This window comes from Pseudoliparis swirei, chromosome 4 (genome assembly GCF_029220125.1).
Source record: "Pseudoliparis swirei isolate HS2019 ecotype Mariana Trench chromosome 4, NWPU_hadal_v1, whole genome shotgun sequence".
Taxonomy (NCBI): domain Eukaryota; kingdom Metazoa; phylum Chordata; class Actinopteri; order Perciformes; family Liparidae; genus Pseudoliparis; species Pseudoliparis swirei.
Window position 1 is genome coordinate 6,557,931 of NC_079391.1, and position 15,834 is coordinate 6,573,764.

Below are 15,834 nucleotides of genomic sequence, written 5' to 3' on the forward strand. Positions count from 1 at the left end.
CCTTTCCTTCTTTTCTCAAATGCTACTGTATATAAATATTTCAACAGTTATAACTTTATTATCTTGGATCTCTACAGGATCAGATAAAGCTGAATGTGTGCATCATTATTTGCCAGACTTTAAAAGACTAAATCAGTTTGCATTTTGGTACCAAAGACAGGTAAAAAAAATGTATTAGAGAAATGTAACATATATGCTTTTAGTAAGTTTAACAGGAACACATCGTAAAATATTATTTTTATTATTTGTATTTTACAGAAGTGTAATGTCCAATTCAGATACCAACATACACAAACAGATACAAAAACACATTACCTGTTTTTTTGTATCTTGTTTCCCTCAGATAATTGTTCTTATCTCTTAATAAGTAAGTGGAATACATATGAATTTTTAAAAAGTCTTTAAATCCCCTCTAGACTAATCTTTTCTTTTTTAACTACCCATCGTGTGATCCAAGTCCAAACCGCTAGGGGGCGACGATGCGCCTCTAAGCCGGTTCTCCAACCGCAAGGAAAACCAAAACAAGCAGAAGAAGTTTCTCACGTAGACCTTACGAATTAGAAATGGACCTAATTTGTGCGCGTTTGTGTTTTTTTGTATAGCTCTGATCCACTTATGGGCCGTTTCTTTGGCTATATCTTTATGAACAAGTGTTGGTGTTAAAGTTACCGTGGTTACAATCCGCGTTACGTTAACGTTTCGCATCGTGAGCAGTTTCAGTTGTCGTAAAGTTATCCCGCCAGCAGCAGCAGCCAAGCGTCCATGCAGCTGAGTAACTCAGAGAGACCGGCTCCATGGCTGCGAGACGGACGCTGGTGGACTGCGCGGTGTTGTCACTGCACGGCGCCTGCGTGTTTTATCCGTGCTGCAAACACTGCTTCTCGAGGGCTGACGTTGAGCAGCAGGACCCGACCAGGTAAACACACGCTTAACAACCAACGAAGAAGATGTATTTCACTTCCGGGGTAGGGAGTCACAGGGGTTTTTAGGAATTGTATTTCCAAAACTGTACTGTAACTTATTAGTCTTTATACGAGGTGACCAAATGTATTACCAGCGCTATACTTATCTGACTGACCAGTTCGTTTTGAAGTAACTTCCACTGAACTGTCTCCAGGCCGTCTCTGAATGTGCTTAACAAAGGAAATGAATTAATTCTTGCAGTGTTAATAAGCTATATAGCATACACACACACACACACACACACACACACACACACACACACACACACACACACACACACACACATATATATATAGCCACACAAATACACACAGTCACAATTTCACCTGCATATTCTGCCTGTCCACCACAGATGCAGATGCTCCAAGTGCGGTTCCAGCTGTCTGAGGGAGCAGGTGGATTACAGGTATCGTCTCTCACTGAGGGTGTCCCGGGACAGCTGCATATTTGGAGTAACAGTATTTGGAAGCTGCCTGAATCCATTCTTTGGCATTCATGCAAAGGGGTTACACAGGTGAGCACAGGAAATGACCTTTCAACCAACTCACCACGTCTGCACTTATTTACTCTGTCAACTTTCATCCATATTGAGTATGAACATCTTCTACCAAAGTTGCTATCCAGCCACAGCTAAAATGAGTCTTGGTGTGGTTTGCTCCCGTGGAAGCTCCTGGCACACGGACAGCATTACTGTTGGGTAGTAGTATACTGCAAGTTGCAGTGGTCCCCATGGAAAAGGTCTTGTAGTTAGAAGATTCATGACTGTGGCCTAAACAACACTATTATTAGTATTACATATCTGGCATTTGCAGTGTGAAACGGTGCATCTGCTCTTTAATGTTCATGTTTACATGTTTAAAAGTCTATTAAATGTTAGTAAAAGTGTTTATTGTCAGGTGTTTGTGACTCAACTCTGTTCTAAAACCCTGTGTTGGTCAGAGGGAACACACACGTTTATTTTACTAGTGTGGCACATTTAAAAAAGGCTCATCTTGTTGTCAGTGTCTTCTCTCTTTGGCCGGTCCAGTAAAAGGCAGTGTGGATGTCTGTTGTTACCTTCGCATTGAAAATGCGGAAGGTTATGTTTTGATCGCTGTGTATTTATTTATTTATTTGTATGCGTGTTATTCGCATAAGTAAAAAAGTATTAAACCGAATCGCATGAAATTTGGTGGGATGATTGGTTATTATCCGGCGACCATTTGATTCGATTTTGGGATCGATCGGGTCAAATGTCAAGGTCAAGGTCATGAAAAAGGTCAACATATTCTTGAATTGCATGAAATTTGGTGGGATGATTGGTTATTATCCGGGGACCATTTGATTCGATTTTGGGATCAATCGGGTCAAATGTCAAGGTCATGAAAAGGTCAACATCTTCTTTTTACCATAGCACGGTCAATTTATATCCAATTGGCATGCAACTAATGCCAAAATGTTCATAACTCAATGCCCAATCTTGTGATATGCGAAGGTATGCGCTCTACCAAGTGCCCATTCTAGTTTCTATAATGCTGTAGGTTGGTGGAGAACTCGGACGGAGCATCGACCAGATCCACACTGCTGATGAAGGCTGTCGAGGATTGCTTCATCGGCAGGCATTTCATCTTTGGTATAAAGGTAGAAATGTGATTATGTGCTGTACTTTGCTGATATTGGCTTATTTCACATATAAGTACTTGTATATGTTGGCCAATAAGTAACACAAACCATCCTCGGTCCTGTCTGTGTCGTTCTAGGTAACCGAAACAGAAAGTCTGCCTTGGTTAGGAGGGCCGGTTGTGAATGGCTCGAGCAGGAAAGAAACAGCCCACTTCATTGCCAGTCAGGTGATTCTCCCAAACGGTACAGGCATGGAAGGCTGCACCGTGGTCAGTTATTATCAGACCCTTCTTCAGAAAGCTGCAGAATGTAAGCTTGGGTCCACCGATCCCAGCAGAACCTCCAGACCCCCAGCAACAACCCTGCTGCTGATTCCTCACCGGTTTCCAGCCAGCAGCTTCAATAATTCCACACTTTCTGCCTCAGGTCTTCTTTCCCAGTTACCACAAAGGTAATGACATTAAGAAGCTACTGATAAGTATGTATTTCTGACTGATAAATATCTCCGCCAAGCGTAGCCTAAGAAGGTTATGTCTTCGGCATGTGCTTGAGTGTGTCCGCGGCTAAAGTTGCATATTTCTGGACCCATCAGCCTAATATTTGTTGATGCTCATTTGTGACTGTATGCTGAAGGGCCACTCATGGTTGCAGAGATTCACCTCTTTGAAAAACATAATTTTGTTATTTGTGTTCTACCGTCATGAACTGCTGACTGCTCGCTGCTCTTAACCGGCCCGTAGGGGCCACAATCACCATGAGCTGCTTTAGTTATGGGATCTTGCTCTGCAAGAGATTGTAAATTGTTCCTCTGTTGTACTGTATGCATGTTAGGGGTGTAAGAGTCAGGACCTCCAAATCTGAGGCCATGGTTATCTGTTGAAAAACGTCTCAAGTATCTCAGGGTCTTGTTCACGAGTGAGGTGAAACATGGAGTTGGAGATGGATAGGCGGTTTGCTGCAGCGTCAGGTGAGGCCTCCTGGATGCCTCCCTTTTAAAGGTTTTCTGGGCATGTGCAACTGGTAGGAGGCCCTGGGATAGACCCAGAGGATCCTGGAGCGACTGTCTTGGGAATGCCTCAGGGTCCCCCAGGAAGAGCTGTAAAAAGTTGCTGGAGAGAGGGACGTGAGACGAGAGATAAGGCTGTCTCATTATGGACAGTCCGAGGGGACTTTTGAGACCTTCTTTAAGTCCGCTCCTAATTCTCTCGACTGAAAAATATGGCTCGTTGAAAATGTTTTTAAAAATCTTTAAACTTCACATATGCCTTTTCATTTATTTTAATTGCTTTTGTTTTCATCCTAGTTCTCGGTACCGAGATGGCACCCTAACTCCCACCCCTCCGTGGGAACAGTCTCTTGGACTAGTTACTTCATCAGCGGAGCAGGAGGAAGGCTGCAGTGGAGATGAGAACAGCAGACAGACGGAAAACAAAAGGACACGACGTGGTGCACAGAGAGGCTGCCTGGAGAGTCATACAGTCACAGAGGAGCCGTCACCTCTTCTCTCTTTAGAGGGCAGTGCTTCCAGTCGTCTATCCTTTGCCAGATACCCATACCCACCAGCTGTTGGAAACACGTCTATCCTGAACACTTTGTTCAGCCCCCCCCCGGCTGGCCACAACATCTCCAAGGAGAAGAGGTTTTCTACCCGGCAACTCAACCAAACCTTGTTGTCAAGCTCCCTGGCTTGGGAAGATTTTCCTTTCTCCGAGAGCCTTTCTGAGTTTCTGTGTGAGGACGACAAACATTTTGACCCGGTTGGTGAAACGGATCTAAATATGCTAAATAAGAAAGAAACAAGAAACAACCTGGAAATCGGTTCACAAGACGAGAACGTATCTCACGAATCAACTTCTGTTTGTCAAGGTAACACACAGATTACAGACAGTCCATCACAGATATTACTGGAAATCACCAATACACCTGTACCCAATGGAGGTGGTGACGGACGTGATCTACCTGACCAGATATACAAAACTCCTGTTGGATGTCGATTAAAGAGTCGAGCCCAAACCTTTTGTACCCATGAGTGTAATCAGGAGGACGATAAATCTCATTCTCTGTCTTCTGAAAATGAAGAAGAGCAGCGTGAAGGAGACGCCTACAATTGTTCAGCAGACCTATTCGGTAGCTCACTCCTTATCGAAACGAGCACGAACACACATGCCGAAACTGTCGCGGCGACCGCAGGCGCTTGCCCTCTGCTTCCCACAGCTAACAAACAGCAGCGGAGGAGTAAAAACGATACACATTCAACACCAGACAATCGGAAAAGTAAGAAATGCATCGACCGAGACGGTTTGATTCCAAAAGGCACCCGCGATATTGAATTCATCCCCCCCTCCCGGTCCACCCCCACTGTCGCTGCCTCCTCATACAGAAAATTGACATTGGCTGAATTCAGTCCACAACCCGGCGGTCAAGATTCAAGTTCTTTTTACAGAAATCTGCATGAATTTGACCGCCGAGAGACCGCCAGTAGCACCTCCCCTCGTAAACTAAACTGTGTCAGTGCTAAGCAGCTGTCCCAGGATGGCAGAGAGTCTTCAAAGGAAAACGTGCCGTGGGGTAAGACTTCCCGCAGACACAGATTTACCCCCGAAAGTGGGTTCTGGACACCCGACGAGCATAAAAAAGGTCTGCTGGCTCAGGAGCACCCAAGGGTCCAGAGAGGGGCTCTTAGCACGGGGTCAACCGGAAGGATCAACCACAGACGGGACTCAAGTGATGCGACCGTCTCCGATTTTGAGGACAATGAAGCAATTATTCCTCCGACTCCTGTTGCGGAAACACGACTGAGTGTGAAGCTCAGAAGAAGAAGAATGCAGACTGGAAACGGCGGCAGTGATTTAGATTATTCTGGGGAAGGACAGCCAGGAGATGGCGTTTGTTGTAAAAGAGCTCTGTCGGATCAAACGGTCACATCGTCGCGGAAAGGTCCGGCACAAACGGAACGACGCGACAGTACGGCGGTCGACGAGGGGATTCTGGACGAGTCTCATCGTTGCCTCCTCGACGATGAGAACGAGGCATGTGATTGGTCCAGGGATCTATTCTCTGACTCGATTTGAGAGGTTCTGTTGCAGACAGCCTTGATTTTGACACAATAATCCACAAAATAATGAACTTGAAAAAACGATGCATGTCAGCTCGTACTTCTAACTGCAGAAGGATCTAAGAATAGATCCTGTATACTCAACATAGGAGAGAGGCTGTCAAAAGGCACTACACCTGCACCACCTGCTGCTATTTGCACTTTATCTTTAAAAATGTATCCATGTTCCCACCTATTGCAATTTCCATTCACAAACGTGCAGTGAAACGGGTGATTTCGGATCCTGTCGCTGAATTGTAGCCAATCATTGCTCCAAGTTACTACATCCTGTACTTTTACGGCAGCAGGTGGGGCAACTTCTTATTAACGGCAAAAAATGAATCGCATATGATATGGATTTATTGTTTGGATGTCCACATACTATTTGGGATTTATATCCGTTCTGCACTTTAAAATAATCCACGGCTTTTTTTTGTTGGAAACGTCTCGCCAACTCAAATCTTCAGATCAGATGAACTTTTAAACATTCAGGTGTGTAATTGTCTTTTACCTTGTTGGAGGTATTTGGACCGTGACATGTAGTTGCACCCTCGTCATTGCATTGTACTCGTAACCCTGTCTGTTCTCTGTTGGTTCTACAACCTTGAATGCTATTAAAGGGAAGTCAAAAAGGATGATGTGTATGATTTGGTTGTTATCTAATAAATTAACAAAGATAGCCAGTAAATTTTATATTAACACATCATTTATTTATTGTTGAGTGCTTCAGCAATGTCTCATTTGATTTAAAAGAAATACTGCGGATAATTGTGTATATGACCTCTGACCTCTCGACAGGAGACAAAGAAAAAGGAGCTCCCTGAGAGAATACAGTTATTATTTCTAAGTATGAATAACGGGGCACGGTCCTGTCCTCGTTTAGGTCATAATAACAACTCTTAATTTACTGCATATTTGGATGCTTAAGAACATGTCTCCCCTGATGCCATCTTCTTGTGAGGTGACAATAAATACTGTCTCCGTTGGCTACAGGTCTGTAGTCTCCTGTTGGTTCTCTGTGGGCCGGTCTCAGTCCACGTTTAAGGCCTCAACGCGCTGTCCCCCCTCGCCAGTCGCTGAAATGTTGAAACAGCGCCACCGACCCGTTGTGGCTGAAAGGGGTATGTCGTGTTTTTTGACGCACATAAGACGTGAGAACAAACACGTCAAGTGTGAGGTCGAGATCTGGTTGAGCCACAAAGACTGCAGCGAAAAAACAACAACAATCCCTTCCGAGTGTCCTGTTAATTAAGTGACTGGGGACAAAAGACACTATTCTCATTTTGTGCCAAATGTGTATTAAAAAAGGTATGTGATGGGAATATGAGGCGTCTAGCAGTGTGGGCATCTTTCTTTAAAGCAAATTAGTTGGGCTTTGAGTTTAGGCTGCGTGTGAAATCATGAAGCACTAACGCGCTGTCCCCCTCGCCAGCAGCTAAATGTTGAAACAGCGCCACCGACCCGTAGTGGCTGAAAGCGGTATGTCGTGTTTATTGATGCACATAAGACGTGAGAACAAACTGCTCTTCATCTTTATCTCTTTATTCCCTTGCCAAGCCAACCGTCCCAGGTTGTCCTTTCCACCTGACAGCCCCCTCGGTCCCAAGTAAGTATTAAGTAATACACATATTTGAACATCAACGTATCAACTGTTTGGACACAAATGCACCGTGGGAGTTTGTGGGAGCCTGCTCTCATTAGTGGTTCCTCTTTCCACAGTGGAAGTCTCTGTCCGAGGAAGAGCAGGCCAAGGATTACCAACAGGCCTCCACGCTCAGTGCCACCCTGACTGGACCCCCGGCAATATGTACAACTCATGTTTACGCCAGATACGAGAGCTGATGAAGCAAAGTCACTGAAAGAGTCTTGTTCTGATCAGTACATGTTGGGTGGGAAGTCTAAGGCGTTTTGTTTTTGTGTAGGGAGTGAGGCGAAAGAGAGACCGGAGCAGGGCCGGCAGACTGGCCGCCAAACTGTCTGAAGGTAAGACAATTTCTCTGAGTTTCTGCCTCACTGGTTAAATATAATCAGTATTAATATAATTGCATTGCACGATGTTGACTATAAAGAAGAAATACTGGTATCTGTTCATGTTGTGATCCTAAACTAAACGTTACTTTCCGCAGCCCGATGAACATGACAGTCATCTAGTTCACGTCTGGATTCAGACAAAGACCTGAAAGATCTGAAAGCCGGACTGTAGGAGTCAGAGCCTCAGCCGCGTCTCTCTTGGACCTGAGACTCAGAACACATTGGGTTGTCAATTCATGGATGACACACTCTGAGTGAGTTAGTTAGTTTGTTAGTTAGTTAGTTAGTTAGTAAGGAGGGCATCTCAGCTGGCGTTCTGATTTATCTGCCGAAATTGAGGAGGGCAGGAAGTGGCTGACATACTGTGAGTTAGTATGTGAGTTAGTTCATTAGTTAGTTGGTCAGTTGGTAAGTTAGGTAGTTAGTTAGTAAGACATAAATAGTTTATCCCGGTCATGACTATCACAGGGACAGTTAAAAAGTGAGTTAGTAAGTTTGTTATTTAGTTATTCAGATAGTTAATTACTTAGTCAGTAAGTTAGTTAGTGAGTAAGTTAGTGATTTAGTAAGTTAGTCAGTAATGTTGTTTAGTTATTTAGTTAGTCAAAAATTGTTTAGCCCGGTAATGACTATCACATGGACGCGTTGGCCTCTAGTACAGCATGTGCTAAGGACGGCTCTGAGACATGGAGCCGATACAGTAAGTTGGTTAGTTAGTAAGTTGGTCAGTCGGTTGGTGAGTTAGTTAGTTAGTAAGACAAAAATGATTCAGCCCGGTAATGACTCGCATGGACTTTGACCCGTTTGCCTCTAGTACAGCTAAAGACGGCCCTGAGACATTGAGCCTGTTAAGTTAGTTGGTTAGTGAGTAAGTTGGTTGGTTAGTGAGTTAGTAAATCAAAAATTGTTTAGCCCAGTAATGGCTATCACAGGGTAATAAGTGAGTTAATTAATTAGTTAATTAGTTAGTTGGATAGATAGTAAGTGACCCAAATGAACCTCCGACGTCGAGCCACGGGACTCACGTCGTGATTCAATTCAATTCAGTTTATTTGTATAGCCCAATTTCACAAATTACAAATTTGTCTCGGAGTGCTTTACAATCTGTACACATAGACATCCCTGTCCCAAAACCTCGCATCGGATCAGGAAAAACTCCCAAATAACCCTTCAGGGGGGAAAAAAGGGAAGAAACCTGCAGGAGAGAAACAGAGGAGGATCCCTCTCCAGGATGGACAGGTGCAATAGATGTAATGTGTACAGAAGGACAGATTTAGAGTTAAAATACATTCAATGAATGTGACAGAGTGTATGAATAGTTCATAGTAGGCATATTCCACGATGGAGACCTCCACGATCCATCAGGCAGATGGCGGTGGGGAGGAGGAGTGGGCGGAGTCTCAACAGTGGGCGGAGTCTCAACAGGACAGTGGCGCAGTCAGGAGCAGGAATTCCACGACCCAGACCTCGATGATCCATCAGGCAGATAGGATCTATGCCGTCTCATAGGGTCCGATGACCCCATGAGACGTGAAGTCAAAAGGACTCCGGGGAGAAAGCAGAGTTAGTAATGTGTGATTGAGAGATGAAAATTCATCCTTAAGGAGAGAAAAAAGAGGAGAGAGGTACTCAGTGCATCCTAAAACATCCCCCAGCAGCTATAAGCCTATAGCAGCATATCAAGGGGCTGGACCAGGTGAACCTGATTCAGCCCTAACTATAAGCTCTGTCAAAGAGGAAAGTCTTAAGTCTACTCTTAAATGAGGTGACTGTGTCTGCCTCCCGGACTGAAGGTGGAAGCTGGTTCCATAAAAGAGGAGCTTGATAACTAAAGGCTCTGATCTGCTGTGCTTTTGTGTCGGACCTCGGGATCCACACCTCCTCAACGTTATTAAATAAATAACGTTATCTTATTCTACCTCCTGTGGTCTGCATTTGGGTCCGAAGCTTGTACTCCTGTGACAGTTTAATTAATGTGGCAGGGCCAAGGAATAAAGAGTTACAATTAAAAGCAAATTGTTCTCATGTCTTATTTGTATCAATATACACGACACCTCCAAAGGTCAGCGGTGCATACCAACGGTCTTCTACCCGGGTCGGACCCGGCACCATTAGTCGCTCCAGCTGAACATCAAAATCCTCCGGTGGTCAGGGTGCTCCTACTTGGTCGGAGAGCTGCGTAGCTTCGTTATTTAAAGGGGGCTGGGACAGAGTGGAATTAAAATAACAACAAAAGGTAAAAATCATCTGATGGCAGAAAAAAAACACCTTGCAGTACAAAGCCCTAATCAGATTCTGTATTAACATTATCCACAATGGGAAGGGGCAGCCGCCTCAGCCAGATGAAAAAGCGAATAACTTTCAAACTAAAGCATTTTGAAATGTGTGAACGGTCTTTGTGAAGTGACCTTGAGCTCTAGAATATATCACACACATGAAGAAAAATACAAAAAATATTTGCGTTATTGTAATGGAGTTCAGCTGGGGTTTCAATCAGTTCGCTGTTTGGGGGGGGAACGGTACAGACACAAGGCTACGGAAATAAGGTTTGAAACCTGAGCCCTACCTGCATAGCATGGCTCGAGGGTGCATGCAGCGGCGACATTGGCCTTAAAGACAGAGTGGCACCTTCAGCGCATGTACAGGACATTGCAGGTCGAATGCTAGCCAAGAGTTTAAAGTCCTCTCCAGGGGGGGTGTAATACCCAGGGGTGCACATAACTGGTATGCAGGTACGCATGCGCGAAGATAATCAACAATGCGTAATGCCACTTGTGTTGCTTCGCGCCTTTGCGTACTTGACCGATCTGATATTGATCGTCTCTAAAGCAGCATGTCATTCTGTCTCTACGTATCACAAAAGCTGACGCTACATATGGAGTGAGTACCAAACACCATCTCCCGGTACTCACCCGAGTAACTAACTGAAAAAGTTATGTGCACCTCTGGTAATACCACTGAATACGGACCAATTGAGACTGAACACAACACTACTTTTTAACTTTTTTTATTTTTTTTATGCAAAATACTTTTATAGTTCATATATAATATATAAACATTTAAAAAAAAAAATATATATGTATATGGAAGAAAAAGAATACTAATATATATAATATTGTATTATTTTTTCTTCATTTTTTTCGGATCCAAATGCTTTTATAGTATACAGGACTGTCTCAGAAAATTAGAATATTGTGATAAAGTTCTTTATTTTCTGTAATGCAATTAAAAAAACAAAAATGTCATGCATTCTGGATTCATTACAAATCAACTGAAATATTGCAAGCCTTTTATTCTTTTAATATTGATGATTATGGCTTACAGCTTAAGAAAACTCTAAAATCCTATCTCATAAAATTTTAATATTTCCTCAGACCAAGTAAAAAAAAAGATTTATAACAGCTGAGTGTTTGTCAAGGCTCAGGAAACCCTTGCAGGTGTTTCGAGTTAATTAGACAATTCAAGTGATTTGTTTAATACCCTACTAGTATACTTTTTCATGATATTCTAATATTTAGAGATAGGATATTTGAGTTTTCTTAAGTTGTAAGCCATAATCAGCAATATTAAAAGAATAAAAGGCTTGCAATATTTCAGTTGATTTGTAATGAATCCAGAATGCATGACATTTTTGTTTTTTTTATTGCATTGCAGAAAATAAAGAACTTCATCACAATATTCTAATTTTCTGAGACAGTCCTGTATATATATATTTATGTGAGAGTGGCCTGTTTTATTGAGACATAGTCCATTCTTATGGTCAAAGACCATAAAAACACAAGATCTACGTGGTGTAAACTAAAGTTACAAGCACATTGTCTCATAAAGAATAACTTCAGTGCTGAACTTTATGTGAAGTAGAACTTAAATAAAAGACAAAGATCCCGATGTGCACAGTTACGCTCAGGAACATTACCATTAGTTTTAGAGACTGGTGGCTTTATTTCCACTCCAGAGGACACAGTCTGTTTGCTGTGTGAGATCAGGGACATTGAGAATGAGGTTCACGTTTTGTTTTACTGTCCGATCGACGAGGACATAAGGGATGTAGTGTTAAGTAAAAGGACTTCAGTTTACGTTGATTTATTTTAACTAGTTAACTGGGAAAACTTAAATTGTGCTTCAGTAAAGGAATCTTTTTATTTCCCAGGCCTGGGAGAGAAGGCAGAATGTTTTGTTTAAGATATAGCAGTGAAGTAACCTGTACATTTCTAATTGAATGAAACTAAATGAAATGTGTCCACAGCAGCTGTACTTTTGGTGTTTTTGCCCCATGAGGGTTGGGCACTTTATGTGCTGACACAAAAATAGTGATATCAATCTATCTTTCTATCGAAAGAAATGTTTGTTGTATTTTGTTTCGTTTCAGAAGAACCATGAATTATTACTGCCAGTGTAAACAGTTCGTGAGAACATCACTAATAATGAACAAAAAGTATTATGCACACAAGTTATCAAAAGATTTACAGCAAATCAAAGCCAATATATTTTAATACAATTGTGTCGACAATACTTTCGGGATCAATTTCATTCTTCCTGCAGCACACTTTGTAATCTTTTTGCAATCATTACAATATACCGTCTGTAATATGCAAATCTTTTACTTCATGATCTCGGACAAATTCTTGAGTTTGACACTGCTGTTTACTGCCAAGACGCACCCATGTCCACTGGTCCTACAGAAACCACGACCTTTGGCTGAGAACTTGTCTGGGCCACATCCATGACATCTCTCTCTAAAAACAGACAAACAAATGGGGTCAGACTTGATTCCATATTGCTCCTTTCATTCTGCAGATTATAAATTCATCTCTTACTTTTTCTGTAGCACATTGGTTCACAGGAGTATCCCATTACAGGAGTGCACACTGCTGTACTGCAGTGAATGTACACCTAAACAAAGAAAACCATGTAAGCAGAGCAATACAAACATTTGTTGGATCAGTTTATCATCAATGGATTCAATTATTACCTGTTCCCTCAAGGGTTGAGATTTGGTCGACTTTGATGACATTTGGTCAACAAAGGTAAACATTTTGAAAAGGAAACGTCTGTAGTGACTGGGGAAGAGCAGACGAGAGGAGAAACCGACTGGAACCAGTGAAGACAAGTATTTATCGTTCCTGCTTGGACACCTGGATAAAAAGAAACGGCATGAAGACAACTCCTCTGTATTTCAATTAAAAAAGGAAGTCAGTGTTTTCATAGCATTCATTTCTCTTTCACTACTCCTAATGAGCAGAAATGTAAACTCTGACAAAAATGATTGATCATGTTGTCATAAACAGGACAGTGTGTGTAATTGGTGTTTTAGTTTTTACCCGTCTGTCAGAATGTCCCACTGGGGCAGAGTGTGAGGGTTGGGGCTTGTGGTTGCCCAACAGCGACCAAGAGTCAGGACAAGGTTGGGATCTGTCTTCTCAAGGAGTCGAACCTCCACGTACACAGGGTCCCTCAGTACTTTACTGACAGGATAGTCAGCATCAGTGTAGTACGAAGCATAGGCCACTTCCTCTGTGAGAGCAGGGACCAGTTAGCATGACAGACATCTACAAACACAGGAGCTTGGCCAGGCCGACATTCACTTACCTTCAATACAACCCTTTGAAATGCACTGTCCATTACCCAACCTCAGTTCCACTCTGATGGGTCCCAGAGCAGCAGCTGGTAGAACAATATCTATTAACGGTAGTGCTTCTACAACCACACTTTCAACAGTGGTGCCGATGTACCGACACTGGAAGATCAAACTGAAAAGAGAAAACAGGCATTATGTTGCTTAGTCAGATCTGTTTTTAGATATTACAAAATTACTTTAAAAAATAATCACCTACTCATATTGACTGTCTCTGGTAATGACTCCTAAACGCCCGGTTTCCACTTCATATGAGGAGAACATTCTGTTCTCATAGATTATAACACCAGGCTCCTCCTGCAAAAGGTAAAAGAAAATGGCAAAATGTGGTACAAATGGAACTTTATCTAACTGGTTGAAAAGTTGAGAAACTCAAGTTCTTACCGAAACAACGGTGCCACATGCGGTAACACCAAAGTTATAGATGGCAAAGTCTGAATTAGAGTCAACATGTGTACAGCCTGGAGCTTTGCTCAAGAGTGAGATTGACTCGAGGTCAATGTTGGGCAGAGTGGCATCTCTCGCCACTACGACAATGAACTGGCCATCCTTGGTGCACTGAACGGTCACTGGTGGCATAAAAACAAACGTTGACATGTTAAATATGGAGAATACCTTTTCTGCGTCCTCAATTACGGTACATTGCATGACATTCTCTTCAAAACTCACCTGCCTTTCCATAAAAGCAGTGTTGTCCATCAGAGCAGCAGTTTATCTCTTCACAGTGTTGAGAAGAGATATCAGGAAGTCCACATGTGATTCTCGTGTTTTCTGGCACGTCACAACTCTGGGCAGGAGGATTGTTTGGAAAAATGGGTCCGAGTGGCGTCTGTGAGTTTGTTGGGTTCTGCTGCTGATGCTGATCAAAGAATAAGAAACGGCCGCCACCTCCGCCACCTCCGCCGCCCCATCGGCCGCCACCTCCGCCGCCCCATCGGCCGCCACCTCCGCCGCCCCATCGGCCGCCACCTCCGCCACCTCCGCCGCCCCATCGGCCGCCACCTCCGCCCCATCGGCCGCCACCTCCGCCGCCCCATCGGCCGCCACCTCCGCCCCATCGGCCGCCACCTCCGCCCCATCGGCCACCACCTCCACCACCTCCGCCACGTCCGCCACCTCCACCACTTCCGCCACCTCCACCACTTCCGCCACCTCCGCCACGTCCGCCACTTCCGCCACCTCCGCCACGTCCAGCACCTCCGCCAAGGTAGAAGTGGTAGCTGTGGAAGCCGCCGTGCCCGCCATCGCCGCCGCCGCCACCGCTGCCGCTGCCGCCGCCGCCGTCGCCACCGCCGCCGCCATCGCCGCCGTCGCGGCGACGCCGGCTGTGGCCACGGCGTTCCTCTGATGGAACAGAGCTACCTTGTGGAATAGGATTTACGGAAGGACTCGACAGGCCTTTGCTCTGAGCTTCTACCTCTGTCCCAGCTACGCATGCTAGCAGTGCTAGTGCCACAAAAGAGGTGACACCCCAGTGCTTCGCCATGTTTCAACAGCAGTTAGACCTGGACAGTATCAAAGTGTATTTGCTGCTACATTAACATGTGACTAGGCCTGATGGCAGAATAACCACCAATTACAGCTTCCCATCTTTTCAACAGCCACTTAAAAGCTTCAAGGGGTATTATGTCATGTTTTTCCGTATTATTCAGGGAGTGCATTTGGTTTGGCAACTTGACAACATCAGACACATGTCCGATGAGATCAGGTCACCTTTTTTTAAAGGTCTTTGTGACCTCAAGAGTTATTTGTCCCCAAATGTTTATTTTGTTTGTTCACAATAGCAAACATATTGATCTTTTCTTTGGATCTGGAACACAGTTTGTCATATCCGTTACAGTTTACTAAATAGAGGATTTTTAATCCACTCCAAGAGAAACATGCTTTTACATCCTTCAATGTAGGAAGAATTTTCTAGATATATTATATAATACGTAGATACATTATTATTAAATGTAGCGTAACAGATGAAAAAGGTCTTTTATGATTTAGTTATAATAACTAGTGCAATGTTGTGGTGGCTCCATTGTTGGCTGTCGTCAGTGAGTAGGTTATTCCAGAGTAGCTTGTATGGTGTCTATATATATATATAAACTCTAAGTAAGGGAAACACGTAGAATTAACTCACAATCCCCTTCATTCCACAAGATCACTGACACCTATCTTCACAATAAGTTTTCTGGATGTCACAGAGAGTGTTCCTGATTTTTCAATGTCAACGTCAATGCTAGACGGGGTTACCTGTATTGAAACAAGGCCTCCTTCACACACTCTGAAAATGACCATCCTTCCTCTGTTTGACGACGGCGATATCATTTATAGAATTGCATCAAAGACCACCCTCAGACAACTGGAGACACTCCACCCCTCAGAAATCCGTTTTGCCACAGGTGTACCCTTCACCACCCACCACTGTGATCTTTATAGATTGGTGGATTGGCCCTCCCTTCACACCAGGCGGCTACAACACTGGCTGCTCGTGGTCTACAAGTCCATTTTGGGAATGACC

The 15,834-nt window shown here is 43.6% G+C and overlaps 1 protein-coding gene and 1 pseudogene across 1 annotated transcript; one reads left to right on the forward strand and one right to left on the reverse strand.

Annotated features, from left to right (window-relative positions):
- The first annotated feature begins 359 nt into the window (after positions 1 to 359).
- On the forward strand, positions 360 to 6,294 carry ddias (DNA damage-induced apoptosis suppressor). Its single transcript, XM_056413050.1, has 5 exons — positions 360 to 916; positions 1,316 to 1,477; positions 2,484 to 2,583; positions 2,703 to 3,016; positions 3,869 to 6,294. The coding sequence occupies exons 1-5, from the start codon at positions 795 to 797 to the stop codon at positions 5,634 to 5,636; spliced, it is 2,466 nt and encodes an 821-aa protein (XP_056269025.1). The 5' UTR covers positions 360 to 794; the 3' UTR covers positions 5,637 to 6,294.
- A 5,869-nt stretch (positions 6,295 to 12,163) lies between these two features.
- On the reverse strand, positions 12,164 to 14,795 carry LOC130192599 (zona pellucida sperm-binding protein 4-like; annotated as a pseudogene).
- Positions 14,796 to 15,834: the final 1,039 nt, after the last annotated feature.

Coding starts and splice junctions, on each gene's coding strand:
- ddias (XM_056413050.1), top strand. CDS start 795: ATGGCTGCGAGACGGACGCTGGTGGACTGCGCGGTGTTGTCACTGCAC. Junction 2,584..2,702: donor ATTTCATCTTTGGTATAAAG/GTAGAAATGTGA, acceptor GTGTCGTTCTAG/GTAACCGAAACAGAAAGTCT. Junction 3,017..3,868: donor CTTTCCCAGTTACCACAAAG/GTAATGACATTA, acceptor TTTTCATCCTAG/TTCTCGGTACCGAGATGGCA.